The sequence below is a fragment of the Thalassophryne amazonica genome, chromosome 1, assembly GCF_902500255.1.
Source record: "Thalassophryne amazonica chromosome 1, fThaAma1.1, whole genome shotgun sequence".
In the NCBI taxonomy this organism is placed as follows: Eukaryota; Metazoa; Chordata; class Actinopteri; order Batrachoidiformes; family Batrachoididae; genus Thalassophryne; species Thalassophryne amazonica.
Genome location: NC_047103.1, coordinates 175047601 through 175066926, shown reverse-complemented (window position 1 = coordinate 175066926; position 19326 = coordinate 175047601). Strand labels below are relative to the sequence as shown.

General features: G+C 45.0%; 1 protein-coding gene across 3 annotated transcripts in view; it reads left to right on the top strand.

Moving 5' to 3' along the window:
• Positions 1-1311: 1311 nt before the first annotated feature.
• Positions 1312-19326, top strand: part of arl11 (ADP-ribosylation factor-like 11) — a 42482-nt gene continuing 24467 nt past the window's right edge. Inside the window, exons 1-5 of one of the 3 annotated variants that reach the window (XM_034179909.1) lie at positions 1332-1432; positions 1624-1689; positions 12261-12376; positions 16463-16469; positions 16504-16674. In XM_034179909.1, the coding sequence (XP_034035800.1) occupies positions 1394-1432; positions 1624-1689; positions 12261-12376; positions 16463-16469; positions 16504-16674 (399 nt within the window). In that variant the 5' untranslated portion in view covers positions 1332-1393. Of the gene's footprint in view, positions 1433-1623; positions 1690-12260; positions 12377-16462; positions 16470-16496; positions 16675-19326 lie in introns of all 3 variants that reach the window. The other 2 variants (XM_034179917.1, XM_034179898.1) reach the window with 2 other exon arrangements.

Genomic DNA, 19326 nt, shown 5'->3' with positions numbered 1-19326 from the left:
ATGTTGGGGTTCTGGTACATGTTTGATTGTGGTTCTGGTACATGTTTGATTGTGGTTCTGGCACATGTTTGATTGGGGTTCTGGCACATGTTTGATTGTGGTTCTGGTACATGTTTGATTGGGGTTCTGGCACATGTTTGGGGTTCTGGCACATGCTTGATTGTGGTTCTGGCACATGTTTGATTGGGGTTCTGGTACATGTTTGATTGGGGTTCTGGCACATGTTTGATTGGGGTTCTGGTACATGTTTGATTGGGGTTCTGGTACATGTTTGATTGTGGTTCTGGCACATGTTTGATTGGGGTTCTGGTACATGTTTGATTGGGGTTCTGGCACATGTTTGATTGGGGTTCTGGTACATGTTTGATTGGGGTTCTGGTACATGTTTGATTGGGGTTCTGGCACATGTTTGATTGGGGTTCTGGTACATGTTGATTGGGGTTCTGGTACATTTGATTGGGGTTCTGGTACATGTTTGATTGTGGTTCTGGCACATGTTTGATTGGGGTTCTGGTACATTTTGATTGGGGTTCTGGCACATGTTTGATTGTGGTTCTGGCACATGTTTGATTGTGGTTCGGGCACATGTTTGATTGGGGTTCTGGTACATGTTTGATTGGGGTTCTGGCACATGTTTGATTGGGGTTCTGGCACATGTTTGATTGGGGTTCTGGCACATGTTTGATTGGGGTTCTGGTACATGTTTGATTGGGGTTCTGGCACATGTTTGATTGGGGTTCTGGTACATGTTTGATTGGGGTTCTGGCACATGTTTGATTGGGGTTCTGGCACATGTTTGAGCCAGGCAGCATGTCTTCAACTGGAATTTGGGCACCGGGGGCCTGACTGTGGCAGTGCAGTGACGTGGTTCCAGTGGTACCAGGGCCATTAACAGCTGTGAGCCGCAGCATCAGAGCTCTCTGTCCAGGAAGAGCTGGGACACTGATCAGGATCCTCAAAGTCCCAGGGTTCTGGAAGAGGACCACAGCCCCCACCTTCACCCCAAACCCTAACCCACCACAAGAAGGACCAGAGACACACCCAAGAACAGAGTGTTTGGTTCTTTTGAAGAAATGTCTCGATAAATGATTAAATTCTTGTTGTAGCTTTTTAGTAATTCTGTTAAAACTGCTTCAGACACACTGACTTTATTGGAGGAAATAAAAATATTAATGTTTATTAAAGGTCACTATTTAACAGAGTCGGAAAGTATCAGGAGAACTACAGACTCAGTGATCTGCCTCACAAAGAAATGCAGTCAGACCTGCTGCACGGCCACGTGACCTGATACTGGCCTCCTATTGGCTGACAGCATGAATGAACGCAAACACGCCTGAACCGAGAGTTTCGTGTGAATCCAGGTTTAGGTGCTATTTTGAAGAAAAACTTTGTGATGGGTCTGCTTCAATCCAGGAGTCACGAGAGTCCTCAGGTAAATATTTCTGCTTTATCCTCATGGTGAGACATTTCAAAATAAGAGCCTCTCATTGTTGCACCTGTAAAATGTAAGCTTTTTATTTATTTGTGTGTGTGTTTTTAATGAGACATTTGCAGGTTGGAATTTTATTTTTATCAACTTTACTGGAGTGGATTTATTTATTTCTTTATTTTGGTGATGTTCAGGTGATCCTGGTGGGTTTGGATTCAGCAGGAAAGTCCACCTTGCTGGCCCGGCTGCTGACAGGACAGGTGAGAAACTTAGTGCAACTTTACCAGTGGCTCAGCGTCATGGTGGAACAGAGGAGGATTCTCCTCAAAAACACACAAGAAGTTTTGTCAAGGCACAGTGAAAACAATTTGGACTGATATTTACTTGAAAAAACTATTAAAGTTTTTTCACTCAGAAATTCCAAGTAAATTTTACAAGAATTCTTCAGTATATTTTACTTGCATATATTAGTTTTTCTAAAAAAAAAATAACTCAAGTAACATTTACTAGCAGTTATCAACTAAATATTTTCATTGAATTTTACTCTGTCTTTATTCATAAAACATCAAACTTTTCAGCTGCTCTCCTTGTCTTCACTCAAGGTCGCCACAGCAGATCCACTTTGGAGCTGCATGTCGATTTGACACAAATTCTACACTGGATGCCCTTCCTGACGCACCTCCACATTACACGGACAAATGCAGCAGGGGTGGGGTTTGAACCAGGAACCTTTTGCACTGAAACCAAGTGCACTAACCACTTGGCCTCTAACCTCTCTGCTGACTATGGACTGTTAAAAATACTTAAATGAGACAAAACAGGTCAAAGAAATTCTGTTTAGAAAAAAGATGCATAAAGATCAATCAATCAATCAATTTTTTTTTATATAGCGCCAAATCACAACAGACAGTTGCCCCAAGGCGCTTTATATTGTAAGGCAAAAGCCATACAATAATGATGTAAAACCCCAACAGTCAAAACGACCCCCTGTGAGCAAGCACTTGGCTACAGTGGGAAGGAAAAACTCCCTTTTAACAGGAAGAAACCTCCAGCAGAACCAGGCTCAGGGAGGGGCAGTCTTCTGCTGGGACTGGTTGGGGCTGAGGGAGAGAACCAGGAAAAAGACATGCTGTGGAGGGGAGCAGAGATCGATCACTAATGATTAAATGCAGAGTGGTGCATACAGAGCAAAAAGAGAAAGAAACACTCAGTGCATCATGGGAACCCCCCAGCAGTCTACGTGCAAGTAAAACTTACTTAAGAATTCTCCTTGTAAAATTTACTTGGAATTTAAGAGTGAAAAAACTTTCCGAGGTTTTTTTCAAGTAAATATTACTCCAAATTTTTTCAGTGCACAAGGGAGACTTGAGCGTAGATTTGATTCCTGGTTTATCATCTGTTGATGGCACCAATTCATCATCTTCTCAGGTCTGGTTTTAGCCTCCATCTCCAGTCTCCCTCTTCCACATGCTCCTCTGATCTGTGCCTTCAGTTGTAGATGTTACTATAATAATAAATATGTTGTTTTGTTGTTGTTGTTCTTGGGCGGCACTGTGGCTCAGTGATTAGCACTGTTGAAGGTTCCAGGTTCTCTTCCCACTTGGTTCTTTCTGTGTGGCATTTGGATGCTCTCCCCGTGTTGTTCCCTCTGGGTTTGCCGTCTTGCTACCACTTCCAAAGACACGCAGGTTCAGTGAACTGGTGACTCCAAACTGACCGTAGATGTGAATGAGTTTGTCTGTCTGTGTGTGGCCCTGCGACAGTCCGGTGTACCGTTTCGGGTGAACCCCGTCTGTCTCCCAATGACCACTGTGATCCAGCTCCCTGTGACTCTTAACTGGAATAAGCAAGTATAGAAAATAAAGAGGGCTTTTTTTCACCATTGTGCTCTGTGTGGGTGATTGAATGAGTTATATAGTACTTCCAAGTTTAAAAAAATGTACAAAGTTCTCCACATAATGAAATAAAATCAAGACAGACCAACAAAACAGTGGTCTAGAATCTAGGAATATGCTTGTATTTTTAGCTTCATTTTGAATAGAAGGCAGTCTGAGCAGCTGACAACATGGTTGTACTCAGCCAGGTCATAAGCTTCCTCCAACCTCGAAGGACACCACACAGGCTCCAGTCTCATTTAGTCTAAAGTCCTGGAGATCATCTGTAATCCAGGACATTTTCCTTCACAGTCAACATCTCAGCTTCATGGGCACAGCAGAATCCACCAAACCACAATCATCAACTCAACCTTTATTTCTAAAGCACGTTTAAAAGGACAGCAGTCAACCAAAGTGCTGTACATATTTAAAAATGGGCACCAAGTCACCATAAATAATCATAAATAAATGAATTAAAAATGACAATAAAATTGCAACAGGCAATCATAGTAAAAAGCAGCAGGAAACAATTTAATTAATTTCATTTACATAGCACCAAATTACAACAAAGCTGCCTCACTGATTGACGTCAGGACGCATGCCCACGCAGCGACCAGCAGCGTGAAAAGTGGCATCTCTGAGTGAATGTTGATGTATGTTTTAAACGTTGGTTTATGGTTTTAAAGTGCCGGTTTTGGTTGTTTTATGAAGAGTGTGTCCAAGTGTGGAGATCAATCATGGATCTGAGGCAGTTTGTTGTGTTGGAGACTTTTATGTGGTTGCTGTTAGCAAGTCCAGCCAAGCTAGGACGCAGTACGCACGCGAGAAGCTGTTGGAATTAAAGTCTTTCAGCCAGATCAGAAGGTCTGAAGTTCTGCGGGACATACCAGACTTTCTACTGAGACCTCTCCCTCATACCTGTGGAGGATCAACGATTAAAGGAAGGAAAAGAGGCAAGCGAGGAGGCGTTATACAGCGCTTCAAGAGACAGCAGCTACGACGGATTCCTCTACCCTCTGTCATTCTGGGAAATGTTCGCTCACTGAGGAATAAACTTGACGAGTTACAGGGCAACACTCGTTTCCAAAAGGATTTTAAAGACTGCTGTATCCTGATGTTCTCTGAGACTTGGCTCATGGAACGGGACCGAGATGCCAATCTGGCTGTGGGGGACTTTGGTGCACCCATTCAACTTGACCAGGACCCTGAAGTTACGGGGAAAAGACAAGGAGGAGGAGTCTGTGTGTACATCAATATCTGTAACTGTCAGGGCCCATAGCTGTACGCCCGACATTGAGCTCCTGTGCGTATCCCTGCACCCCTTCTATCTGCCCCACGAGTTCCCCCAGCTGTTTCTGTGTATTGTGTACATTCACCCCAAAGCGAACGCGGTGTCAGCATGTAGCACTATATTTGAAACAGTGCAGAAAATGCAGTCTATTTCCCCCGATGCACCAATGCTCTTAATGGGAGACTTCAACCAGACGTCTCTCAAAAAGACATTACCGAATTTCCAACAGTAAGTCTCCTGTCCTACCAGGTGGGATAAGACGCTGGACCTATGTTATGGGTCCATCAAAGACGTGTATAAATCCGTCCTGCTTCCCCCGCTTGGACTGGCGGATCACAACTGCGTGCATCTTATTCCAACATATAAAAATATGTTGCGAAGAGAAAAGGTTGAGACAAAGGAGGTGAAAGTGTGGACTGAGGACTCTATACAATGCCTCCAAGAATGTTTTGAGTGCACAAACTGGGATGTTTTTAAAAGCTCCTGTGACAGTCTTGATGAGCTGACAGACGTCTGTTGTTCCTATGCAACATTCTGCAGGGATATGATTATACCTGTGAAAACAGTAAGGATGTAGCCTAACAACAAACCCTGGGTTACTAGGGCAGTTAAAGGTGCCTTGGACAAAAGAACTCGGGCTTTTAAACAGGGAAGTGGGACAGCTCAAAAAGAAGCTACCAGTGAACTTAGAGCTGAAATTGCTAAAGCAAGACGAGCCCATACAGCCAAACTGGAGGAGGATGTGGCTGCTAACAGGATGGGCTCCGCATGGTCTAGCATGAAAACCATTGTAGGCCAGGGGGGCACTAAGAATAAGAGCCATCTGTGGTTGGAAGCTTTTAGCTCTGACACTGAGTTAGCCAGTGCTTTTAACAGTTTTTATAACCGTTTTAACACTGTGGATTTTAACTCTGAGATTCAGGAACTGAAGGATGAGCTTGTGGACACTCAGCACTTTAATACTGAACTAAAAGACGTAGAAAAAGCCTTTTACAAAATTAAAGTTAACAAAAGTCCAGGTCCTGACAGAGTGCGTGGGCGTCTGTTAAAGACATGTGCATCAGTACTCAGCCCTATCTTTCATTCAATTTTTGATATGTCTTTGAAGGAACAAACTATTCCAAAAATATGGAAAGAAGCTGATGTAGTCTCTGTCCCCAAATCTAGTTGCCCAAAGACCTTGAATGAATATAGGCCTGTTGCACTTACATCAATTGTAATGAAAATCTTTGAAAAATTTGTACGAACTGAAATCTTACGGTTGGTGGAGGGGGAGCTTGACCCTTTACAGTTTGCATACAGGCCGCACAGGGGAGTTGAGGATGCCACAGCCACTTTATTGAATCTTGTTTTGAACCACCTGGATGGGCACAGAGCCCATGCCAGGCTTTTATTTGTGGATTTTACCTCAGCTTTTAACACCGTCCAGCCCCATATTTTAACTAATAGGCTTTTAGATCATTTTAACTTGAGTAAGAATCTAGTGGGGTGGATTCTGAACTTTTTATCTGACAGGACACAGAGAGTGAGAGTCAGTGGTGTTTTAGCTGATCCTGTTTGCACTTCCACTGGTTCACCACAAGGGTGTGCTCTTTCACCACTGCTGTATATTTTGTATACAAACATGTCAAAGCAAGTATGAGAACAGATTCATTTTAAAATATGCAGATGACTCTGTCATTGTGAGCTTGCTGAGGGATGGGAAAAGTGGCCATGGGCCGATTGTCAATGACTTTGTTGAGTGGTGTGAGGTCTCTCACCTCATATTAAATGTGTCCAAAACCAAGGACATGGTCATGGACTTCAGGAAGAGTGGTCAAACTCATAGCATGACCACCTCAATCAAAGGTGAGACTGTGGGGCAGGTCACCACATACAAATACCTTGGAACTGTAATTGACTCTGGACTGACCTTTGTAGCCAACTGCGAGGAAGTCTTCAAGAAAGGACAGCAGCGCCTGGACTGTCTCAGGAAACTGGCTGTTTTTAATGTTGATCGAACGCTTATATCCTTGTTCTATCGTGCTTTTATTGAGTCAGTTTTATCATTTTCTTTAGTGGTTTGGTTTGGGTCATTATCTATGACAAACAGGAACTCTCTAAACAAGATAGTTACATGGGCGAGTAAGCAGACTAGGCATCCACAGCTGAGCCTAGACTCACTGTACATCAGACAGTTACAGCGGCTCGGCTCTAGTATCAGCCAGGACCAATCCCACCCTCTGAACTCTTTGTTTGTGCTCCTGCCGTCTGCTCAGAGATTTTCTGTTCCAAAATGTAGAACAAAGAGATTTAAAAACAGTTTTGTTCCTGCAGCAATATCTGTGCTAAACAAAAATCAGCACCACTAAGAACAATTGACTCTGAACACTTTAAGTCCTGGTTTGTTTTTACTGTTTATTTATTCATGTTATATTGTATGTATGAGTGCATGGTTTGGGGATGCCCCTCTCTTCTGAACTGCAAACCTAATTTACCTACGGGTACGAATAAAGGAACCTGAACCTGACCTGACCTGACCTCAAGGTACTTCACACAAGTAAGGTCTAACCTTACCAACCCCCAGAGCAAGAACACAGGAGCCAGTGGTAAGAAAAAACTCCCTCTGATGATTTGAGGAAGAAACCTCAAGCAGACCAGACTCAAAGGGGTGACCCTCTGCTTGGGCCATGATACAGACATAAATTACAGAACAATTCACAGAACAAATATACAAGAAATGCTGTTGGTGCACAGGACAGGAGGGTCTCCAGCACAAATACACAGCAGTGCTTTGCGCCATGCGGCTCCGCCGCGACGCGCGGAGTTCCACCGCACGTCTGTCTCAATGTGCCGAAAAAGTGCTGATGTCCACGTCTTCCGCAATTCCTGTGCTAGTCAGACGACATACCGGATGAAGACAGCGTCCAGTTTAGAAATGAACGGCACATTCCACTGTTACAGGAGTTTTTGTCATGAAAAGAGGAGCGGAGGAGCGGAGGAACTCCGCGCGTCGCGGCGGAGCCGCATGGCGCAAAGCACCGCCGTGATGAAGCCTCACAGGACATGTTGGGGCATGTACAGCTCATGCACAATTTCTCGGATACTCACACGACTGAAAAGCAACCGGAAGCCATCTGAGCCATCTGAAAGCCGTCCTGTGAGACCAACACGGAGGTGGTTTTGTCCCGCGCCATGAGCGGCATGGTGGCGCAATCCTCCACTTCTCTTTCCATGAAAAAAACTCCTGTAACAGTAGAGTGTGCCGAAAAAGTGCTGATGTCCAAGCCTTCTGCCTTTTTGTGAAAGTTAAACGACATCCCGGATCAACAAAGCCTTCACGTTGGAAATGATCTGCTTGTTTCAGCGGGGTTTGAGCCTGACGATCGGCGCTCGGAGCGCGCCGCGCTCTCAGACGCTGTGGGCGGTCTTTAAACCGGCTGGAGCACTTAATCTGTATAATCCCCATAAAATTGTCCCTGAAAGCCATCTGAATTTTCTGAATGGTGTCCACCTGGAGGTGTCTCATAGTTTCTGGAAAAATTTGATGCAGCAAAGCTCCAAATCGTTCAGACATTTATTCGCAATAAAAATCCGACGAGAGGGGTGGACCACTGCTCACTCAAAGCCTGCTCACAGGCGAATGACGCAACCGACAGGCGTGAAAAAACTCACGTATGCGCACGAAGGTTCAAGCTTGGCTGATGCAATCACACGTGATTCAAATCCATATGGTTCTTGCAAAAAATAAAAAGGTACAATACTTTTTGCACAGACCTCGTATAGGCTCCAGGACTTTGCAGGCTGGAAAACCTGGAAACTGGAGCAAACAATTACTCTCCCACATAACACCAGGACAGGAGACCTGCAGAAGAAGACACCACCCCCATCTCTGGATGGAGCTGGGGGGGGGGGGGGGGGAGCTCCATTTAACTCTGTGGACTCATAATGATCAACGGCACCATCCACACCAGAAATTTGCCTCCAGTACTCTAACATCAAATTCCAGTTCAACCTGGGGATCCAATAAATCAAGTTGATGACAAAAATGCTGCTTCAGCACTTTCGACAGGAGAGAGAAATCATCCATCCATCCATCCATCCATCCATCCATCCATCCATTTTCTTCCGCTTTATCTGGAGTCGGGTTGCTGGGGCAGCAGCTCAAGCAAAGCCGCCCAGACCTCCCGATCCACACACACCTCCCCTAGCTCCACCGGGGGAACCCCAAGGCGTTCCTAAGCCAGCCGAGAGATGTAGTCCCTCCAGTGTGTCCTGGGTCTTCCCCAGGGCCTCCTCCCAATGGGACGTGCCCGGAACACCTCTCCAGCGAGGCGTCCAGGGGGCATCCGGAAAAGATGCCCGAGCCACCTCAACTGACTCCTTTCGACATGGAGGAGCAGCAGCTCGACTCCGAGCTCCTCCCGAGTGACCGAGCTCCTCACCCTATCTCTAAGGGAGCGCCCAGCCACCCTGCGGAGGAAACTCATTTCAGCTGCTTGTACTCGCGATCTCGTTCTTTCAGTCATGAGCCAAATCTCATGACCATAGGTGAAGATCGGAACGTAGATCGATCGGTAAATTGAGAGCTTTGCCCCCCTACTCAGCTCTCTCATCACCACGACGGTCCGATACAGCGACCGCATCACTGCAGATGCTGCACCGATCCGTGTATCAATCTCACGCTCCATCCGTCCCTCACTCGTGAACAAGACCCCGAGATACTTAAACTCCTCCACTTGAGGCAAGGACACTCCACCGACCTGAAGAGGGCAAAGCACCTTTTTCCGGTCGAGAACCATGGCCTCAGATTTGGAGGTGCTGATTTTCATCCCGGACGCTTCACACTCGGCTGCAAACCGCCCCAGTGCACGCTGAAGGTCATCAGCGTGCACAAACAGCATCGTCCGCAAACAGCAGAGACGAGATTCTGTGGTTCCCAAACCAGACCCCCTCTACACCCTGGCTGCGACTAGAAATTCTGTCCATAAAAATAATGAACAGAACTGGTGACAAAGGGCAGCCCTGGCAGAGGCCAACGTGCACTGGAAACAGGTTTGACTTACTACCGGCAATGCGAACCAAGCTCCTGCTGTGGTCGTACAGGGACCGGATAGCCCTTAGCAAAGGACTCCGGACCCCGTACTCCCGGAGCACTCCCCACAGGGTGCCCCGAGGGACATGGATGAACGCCTTCTCCAGATCCACAAAACACATGTGGACTGGTTGGGCGAACTCCCATGAACCCTCGAGCACTCAATGGAGCATGTAGAGCTGGTCCAGTGTGCCGCGACCAGGACGAAAACCACATTGCTCCTCCTGAATCCGAGGTTCGACCATCGATCGAATTCTCCTCTCCATTACTCTGAAATAGACCTTACCGGGGAGGCTGAGGAGTGTGATCCCCCTATAGTTGGAACACACCCTCTGGTCCCCCTCGGTCTGCCAATCCAGAGGCACTGTCCCTGATCACCACGCGATGTTGCAGAGGCGTGTCAGCCAAGACAGTCCCACAACATCCAGAGACATAAGGTACTCAGGACGGATTTCATCCACCCCAGGAGCTTTGCCACCGAGGAGCTTTCTAACCACCTCGGTGACTTCGGCCTGGGTATTGGATGAGTCCGCCTCTGAGTCCCCAGTCTCTGCTTCTTCTTCTGAAGACATGACGATGGGATTGAGGAGATCCTTGAAGTACTCCTTCCACCGCCTGACAACATCCCCAGTCAGGGTCAACAGCTCCCCACCCGCACCGTAAACAGTGCTGGTGGAGAGCTGCTTCCGCCTCCTGAGGCGTTGGACGGTTTGCCAGAATCTCTTCGAGGCCAACCGATAGTCCTCCTCCATAGCCTCCCCGAACTACTCCCAGACCTGAGTTTTTGCCTCTGCGACTGCACGGGCTGCGGCACGCTTGGCCTGCCGGTACCTGTCAGCTGCCTCTGGGGTTCCATCTACCAACAAAGATAAGTAGGACTCCTTCTTCAGCTTGATGGCATCCCTTACTTCCGGTGTCCACCACCGGGTTCAGGGATTGCCACCGTGACAGGCACCAGAGACCTTGCGACCACAGCTACGAGCGGCCGCATCGACAATGGAGGTGGAGAACATGGTCCACTCGGACTCCATGTCTCCAACCTCCCCCGGGATCTGGGAGAAGCTCTCCCGGAGGTGGGAGTTGAAGACTTCGCTGACAGAGGGTTCCGCCAGTCGTTCCCAGCAGACCCTCACGATACATTTGGGCCTGCCAGGTCTGACCAGCTTCCTCCCCTCCCAGTGGATCCAACTCACCACCAGGTGGTGATCGGTCGACAGCTCTGCCCCTCTCTTCACTCGAGTGTCCGAGACACGTGGCCGAAGGTCAGATGATACGACTACAAAGTCGATCATCGACCTCCAGCTTAGGGTGTCCTGGTGCCACGTGCACTTATGGACACCCTTGTGTTCGAACATGGTGTTCGTGATGGACAAACTGTGACTAGCATAGAAGTCCAACAACTGAACACCACTCGGGTTCAGATCAGGGAGGCCGTGCTTTCCGATCACCCCCCTCCAGGTCTCACTGTCACCGCCCACGTGGGCATTGAAATCCCCCAGGAGAACAATGGAGTCCCCATTCAGAGCGCTATCTAGTACCCCTCCCAGGGACTCCAGGAAGGTCGAGTACTCTGCACTGCCGCTCGGCCCATAGGCCGAGACAATGGTGAGAGACCTGTCCCCGACCCGAAGGCGTAGGGACGCGACCCTCTCATTCACCGGAGTGAAATCCAACACAATGTGACTGAGCTGAGGAGCAGTAAGCAATGCGACCCCAGCTCTCCGCCTCTCCCCGTGGGCAACGCCAGAACAATGAAGCGTCCAGCCCCTCTCCAGGAGTTGGGTACCAGAGCCCAAGCTGTGCGTGGAGGTGAGCCCGACTATCTCTAGTCGGTATCTCTCAACCTCCCGCACAAGCTCAGGCTCCTTCCCCCCTAGCGAGGTGACATTCCACGTCCCAACAGCCAGGGGCTGTGAGCATGAGCCGGGCCACCAGGCCACCCACCCTCGACCGCCACCCAATCCTCTCTGCGCCCAACCCCCATGGCCCCCTCTGCAGGTGGTGAACCCACAGGAGGGCGAGAGAAAACACCACCTTCAAAATATACCAGCTTCAGAATATATAGATGAAAGGAGAAACATCAAGACAGCAGAAACCCGAACCCTATCCAACAGGCCAAAACCAAATCCAGAATGTCTGCACCCCTGTGCATAGGACCACCCAAACGTGCACTGTGGAGACTTTTAAATCGAAATTTAAGACCCACTTGTTTTCCCTGTTTTATCATTAGTATTTTATGTAGATTATATTTTTTGTACCTTTTTATGGGTTGCTCTTTTATCATGTTTTAACCTTTTAGTTTTCTGTGCTGTGTGAAGCACCTTGACCCGATATTATCATGAACTGGCACTATATAAATGAATAAATTTGATTCTGATTTTTGTGCCCAGCACCATGAAAATCGATCTTCACAAAGGTATTCTGCATTTGGGTCGTGTTTTTGATTATCATTCAGTTCACTTCATTTATATGGCGCTTCATTAAAGCTGCCTCCAGGTGCGTCACACAGGTAAAGTTGAACCTCACCTTTTTGCTTTTCCTTCACCTTCCTGCAGATGTGAAGGTGATGTGTTTCTGTCTTTAATCCTTCAGGTGATGGAGACGTCACCAACAATCGGCTTTAACGTCGGAACGATGAACCTGGACAAAAAACATTCTCTGACTTTGTGGGATGTTGGAGGACAGAAGGACATGAGACCAAACTGGAGGTGAATGAAATAAACTGTCTGCTGTGTCTTCAGCATGAGATTTCCTGTTTCATCAGCACACATTGTTACGATCTGAGCTGGAGCTGAGTCAAATAGAACCCCAGTAGCAGGCAGTGTGTGACGAAAACCCAAGGTGCTTTAATAATCCAGGTGAGAAGAGAGAGTCCAAAGCAGCAGGTGCAGGGAGATGGATACAAAATGAGTCCAACCCTAAGCACAGGGCGGAGAACAAACAGGAGAAAAACTACTGACGTACTGCAAAAAAGTGACAATGACACTTACAAAGAACAGCGCACGCAGATGAGAACAGATCAGAACATCACAAGAAACGTTAATCGACCTGCAACGACAAATGGGTGGGGCTTTAAAGCAAAAGGGACTAAAAATCAAAGTGAACAGGAAACAACCGAGACACGTGAAATTCAGAGGAACACAAGGTGACTGAACAGGCATCAAAAAGTAAAACCTGAGACTTGAAAACATCCAGAACACAAAATACAAAAAAACAGCAAGATAAATAATAAAGAACTCAAACACTGAGAAATGACAAAGCAGGAGACAAATGCCAACAAATATAGAACTCAATAAAGTTCATAAAGAAACTGATGAACAAAACCACAAAAACACAGGGAACTGTGGACACAGTAGAAACAGAGACATGACAGGAGCAAAAACAGACGCGACGAACTGGGAATGTAAGGATGCACAGGCAGCGGGAGACACACACACACACCCACACACACACACACCCACACACAGAAGACTCAGACATGAAGCAGGCGCACGCACACACAACCTGGACCCATACGAATGACAAAACACACACACTGAAAACCAAAAGGGGGCGAAGGACAGGACTGAACCACAAATCCAAAACCAACAGGCACAGACAGGCCAAGTGGGTGCACACACAACAAACATCACATTTGTGTAGGAAAACACAGCATGTGTTGGGATTTGATTTAGTTCTCCTGGTGACCCTTGTCAAACGTCACTTCTGAGTTTCTAAATATCACCAAATCGATCCCTCAGAATATTGTGTCTATGGCATGTGATCTTCTTCAAATTCCTGACTACAGAACCCCTGTACTTCCTTATTTTTTGGTAAATGGGCACAAGATTACTGCTAACAAATTCCCTAATTATAAAATTAGGACATTCTTTACTAATGCCCTTTACCCCTACAGAACAAATCCAAATTCTATTTCCCAATTGTTTTCTTTTGAACAAATGATCTAAACCGTCCCATTCCCCTCAAAGCTAAGGAAATCCATTTCAAAATTTTCTCAGATGTTTATCCCTCAAAAGAATTTCTCAGACATTGTTTTGCTGCTGATAGTAGCATTTGTTCATGTTGTGATGGGGACAATGAGTTGACAGAGCATTTATTTTATGATTGTATGTATAGTAAAGCCCTGTGGGATGATGTGCACTACTGGCTTTTCCCCAAAGTTCCAAACCTACATGAATCTTCTAAAAACAACATTATCTTTGGAACTCTAAAAAAAGAAAAGAAACTTGAAAATGTCATTAATGTAATAATTATTCTGGGTAAATTTTTCATTCACAAATGTCATTTCATGAAAACAAAGCCATCCTTCTTCACTTTCCACAAAGAACTTTGCCACTTCTTCTTATCTGTAAAATTTGTGGATTAACAAACAAGCTGTAGAACTATATCAAATGATTAATGAATTGAACCTTTATGAAGTTTTTGAGTTTTTTGTTTTCTGAACCTGTGAGTTTTTCCTTACCACTGTTGCTCTGGGGGTTAGTAAGGTTAGACCTTACCTGTGTGAAGCACCTTGAGGCAACTTTGTTGTGATTTGGCGCAATATAAAGGAAATAAAGGAAATGAACACCCCTAGTTGATAATTTGATTTTTCTCTATTTGTGTTTTTTTTTTCTTTCTTATTTTCCCATTTTTGCTTCTTTGTTTTGAAATAGCCTGTTCTGGCACTATGTCAAACTGGAGAACTAACTGTTTTTTTCTCGCCATATTTGTCGTAAATGTTATTTGCATAATAATAATAATAATAATAATAATAATAATAATAAACTTTAAAAATGGTAAATATTCCTTATCGGCTGAGCCAAATGTCAGACATGTTAGAGTGACTTAAACAGAGTCTGATGTCACAGTTTTGAACCTGATCCTTCTTGCCTTCCTGAATGGAAAGTCCAGCCACCAAAGAGATTCAAAGCTCGCATTCATACTGAACATTGAGCGAGGCAGAAGGTCCCCAGAAGCTGAAGGGTTTTAGCCATGCTAATGCTCCCCAGAGCCATTTTACTGAAACAAGTCTGAAGGAGATGGTGAGGAGCTTCACTCATTAATGTTGGCGACATAAACATATTATTTACTGTTATTGTAAATTACATTGCTCATTCAATAAATCTATCTATCTCAAGAATACAGAAGTTTCTCTTCTTGATATTGTACTTAGTGATGATATTTTCATGAATACCTTTAATAAACCCACATGTATGTACCATTAAAGCCCACAATAATTTATCATTAACAAATCGTGTCAGTCTGTTTAAAGTACCTTCATCTCAAGACCTTCATAACCCCAAGAAATTTTGAACTATGGTGTGTCACATACAATCGACACAATATATTTACATCAACCTACGTCGATGTTTGGTCCAAGACTTTGCCTTAGTTATATTACTGTCTTATCAGAAATGACCATTTGTGAGACTCTTGCTGTGCTTGTGTTTTAAGCCTTGCACATGGTTCTGATTGGTTTAAATTTGTCAGGCGTGGCTCAAACTGGGTGGACACAATTGCAAACTCACACGGCTTAATGAGGTTTAATGACTTCAAAAGGCAGGGGGTCGGTACACGCGAGATCCAGCAGCGAGGCAAAGGTACCAGACAGACGTGAGGCTGAGGGGGGGTCCAGAAAACAGGCACAGGTCAAAATACACAGTGTGGTGGTGTTCAGAGGCAAAGACAAACTCGAGGTCAAAGACAAGGCAAAGTCAAAACACTAACAGGCAGAAAATGGGACAAAACAGGGCTTGGAATGCAGGCTGGAAAGTTACACGAAATCAACAATCTGGCAGACAGTGAGGGCTTAAATAAGGGGCTGATTAATCAGGGCCTGAATGTGGGACTGTGTGAGGAAGGTTCTGGAAGGGGTGTGACTGAGAAACACAAAAGCAGGTGCAAGATGGTGCAATGAGACAAAAAGCAAAGCAGACGAAAGCAAGATAAATCAGTGACAGAAAAAACAACAGTAAAATACATGATGTGCCCAAGACAAGTCTAAAAAGAGGATAACAAGAAAATGAATGATTATAACCAAAACTAGAACAGAACTGATATTGACTAAAGTATAAAAGTAAATGCAATAACCGATAATGAGATGGCAACTATGACTACACCAAAAATAAATGAACAGAAAAACAAAACCAGAGACTACAGAATAATGCAATGAAGAACAAAACAAATAAATGATAAACAGAGAACGCAATAAATAACTAACGGAACATAGTCAGATTACAAAACACAGAAGGTAAATGAAACAAAACCGGAAACTACAAAATCATCAACAGAAAGCCACCAACAGAAGACCGCAAGAACATGAATGATGAACAGAAAACAAAACCTATGATAAAAGGAATATGATAAGAATATAATTACAGACGTTCAACCCCAGGAAGCTGACAAGAGTCCAAAACTATGACAGGAGCCCAACATGGCAGGATCATGACAAAATTTGCACATTTATGTTACTATGACTACTGGATGTGTGCTGCAGAATGTGAATTCTGGTTTCTTTTGGTCTGGTTTTGACTCTGAGTGCAGTGACTTGAGCTCCATTTAACCCAGTGGACTCAAAATGATCCTGGAAAATTTTTTATCTGTGATAGCTGATGATGTAACTGGTCAAAATGAAAAGCTGCAGCTTCTTTCAGGGGCATCTTTGAGGACAATGATTGGTTCTGACAGGTGCCCAGACTGGGCTTTCCCGGTCTGGAGGAGGGGAGCATTCTGTGCTACCCTTGACTGCCCCAGATGATATATTTGTCCAGGGAAGTCCAGATTGTAAGTTTGAAAGATTTTCAGACATTCAGGCTCTTCATAGCAGGAAATGTAATCTGTCTACAGGTATTACCTGGACAACTGTAAGGCTCTGGTTTTCATGGTGGATAGCAGTGACCGGGCTCGGATGCCTGAGGCACAGAAGGCTCTGAAGAAAATTCTGAGTGATGAGAGGATGCGAGATGTTCCTCTGATGGTTCTGGCCAACAAGAAAGACCTGCCCAACTCCATGACCATTCGAGAGGTACAACACATCCCACTGTACCCTGCAACACCACCAAGAAAGACCTTCAACAGCTCCCAGAGCTGAACATGCAAACTTTGACTGAAAATAATATGGCACATTGACAAAACTGCTGTTACCTTTGGAAGCTTAACTGAGTCAAATTGAAGGCCAGAAGCAGGCAGCCAGGAGACAGGAGTGAAGGACAAAAATCAGGTTGCTTTAATGATCCACAGCAGTAACGGGGTGATCCGCAGTGACAAACAATCCGATACGTCAAAGACTGGGTGAGGAACAGAACAAGGAGGAAACCAAACAAATGTCAAAAAAACACAGCAGGGTGCAAAGTACTTACTAACAGGTGATCACAGTAGAGACAAATAATACGCATAACTAATACAATCAATCAGCAAAGGAGGAAGCAAACAGGAGTGACTTATAAACAAATGAACAGATGAACAACAGGTGCTGAATCAGTGGAAACAGAAAAGCCAAGACACGAGGGGAAATAATGAAACACAGAGGTAAAAGATAAAATGGACATCCCAAGGTAAGTGGACAAACCCAAAACATAAGGTACATAAAATACAAAAACAAACGTGGAACTAAAGTGAGAGTGTAACAACAGGCAAACTGACAAAAAAGGAACCAGAATGCAGTCCGAACCTAAATAAGAACTAAACCAATAAACAGACAAACAGTGACAATTTGGGACTCCAACAGATTAAAAAAAGTGCCACAGGGAAGAACCAATATAACAATGACATGAGTACTAGATAAAACATGGAACTCAGGGAGACGTGACATTCACAAAACGTAATGATGACAGAGGAATACAAAAACCCAGAACACGGACGGATGACACAACAGACTGATCAACAAAGAGACAGTGACGGACATTGATGACAAACTGCATGGGCATGAGGAAGTGACAACGGAGCACCAACACACATAACCACACAGGACTCAGACACAAAGCAGGAAAGCCAACACACTCACACATCCACCAGACAGACATGAACAAGGAGGGCACACACACGCACGCACATGACTGACAGATGAGGAGGACATAATGCACAGACAAAAGACACAGACAGGGACCATGGGTGCAAATGCAACTAACAGGGCACGCCCCCAACAAATGCACCTTGACATCCAGTGAATCTGGAAAGTATTCACAGCACTTCACTGTTTCTACATTTTGTAAAATGGAGTAAATTCATAGTTTTCCTCAAAAGTCTACTCACAGAACCCCATAATGACAACATGACATAAGATTTTTTTCATTTTTGCAAATTTATTAAAAATAAAAATCTAAGAAATCACGTGTCCATAAGTATTCACAGTCTTTGCTTAATACTTTGTTGATGCACTTTTGGCAGCCATTACACCCTCAAGTCTTCTTGAATATGATGAAACAAGCTTGGTGCACCTATCTTTGAGCAGTTTGGTCCATTCCTCTTTGCAGCACCTCTCAAGCTCCATCAGGTTGGATGGGGAGCGTCGGTGCACAGCCATTTTCAGATCTCTCCAGAGATGTTCAGTCGGATTCGGGTCTGGGCTCTCTGGCTGGGAAAGATGAACCATCACCCCAATCCAAGGTCAAGAGCGTTCTGGAGCAGGTTTTCATTCAGGATGTCTCTGTACATTGCTGCATTCATCTTTCCCTCAATCCTGACTAGTCTCCCAGTTCCTGCTGCTGAAAAACATCCTCACAGCATGATGCTGCCACCACCATGCTTCACTGTAGGGATGGTGCCTGGTTTCTTCCAAACATGACACCAAAGAGTTCAATCTTTGTCTCATCAGACCAGAGAATTTTGTTTCTCCTGGTCTGAGAGTCCTTCAGGTGCCTTTTGTCAAACTCCAGGTGGGCTGCCATGTGCCTTTTACTAAGGAGTGGCTTCCATCTGGACACTCTACCATACAGGCCTGATTGGTGGATTGCTGCAGAGATGGTTGTCCTTCTGGAAGGTTCTCCTCTCTCCACAGAGGAATGCTGGAGTTCTGACAGAGTGACCATCAGGTTCTTGGTCACCTCCCTGACTAAGGTCCTTCTCCTTCAATCACTCAGTTTAGATGGGCGTCCAGCTCTAGGAAGACTCCTGGTGGATCTGAACTTCTTCCATTTACAGATGATGGAGGCTGTGCTCATTGGGACCTTCAAAGCAGCAGAAATGTTTCTGTACACTTCCCTAGATTTGTGCCTCTAGACAATCCTGTCTCTGAGGTCTACAGACAATTCCTTTGACTTCATGCTTGGTTTGTGTTCTGACTGTCAACTGTGGGACCTTATATGTAGACAGGTGTGTGTTTCCAAAACATGTCCAATCAATTGAATTTCCCCAAGGTGGACTCCAATTAAGCTGTAGAAACATCTCAAGAATGATCAGTGGAAACAAGAGGCAGCTGAGCTCAATTTTGAGCTTGATGATGAATACTTTATTGAGCAAGTTAAAAACATTTATACATTGCGCACATTCATCTTTGAAAATCCGTACATTACTCAAAGGGAGTAGAATGAAGTAAAACTTATATTTTCTACCCCCTTTCACATGTTTTATTTTCGACTACACAGACAAGAATAAATAAAAAAAATTTTGAGATCATATATACCTATATAAACACACACCTTGCATTATACATATCAACATGTATTTACATAAATACACT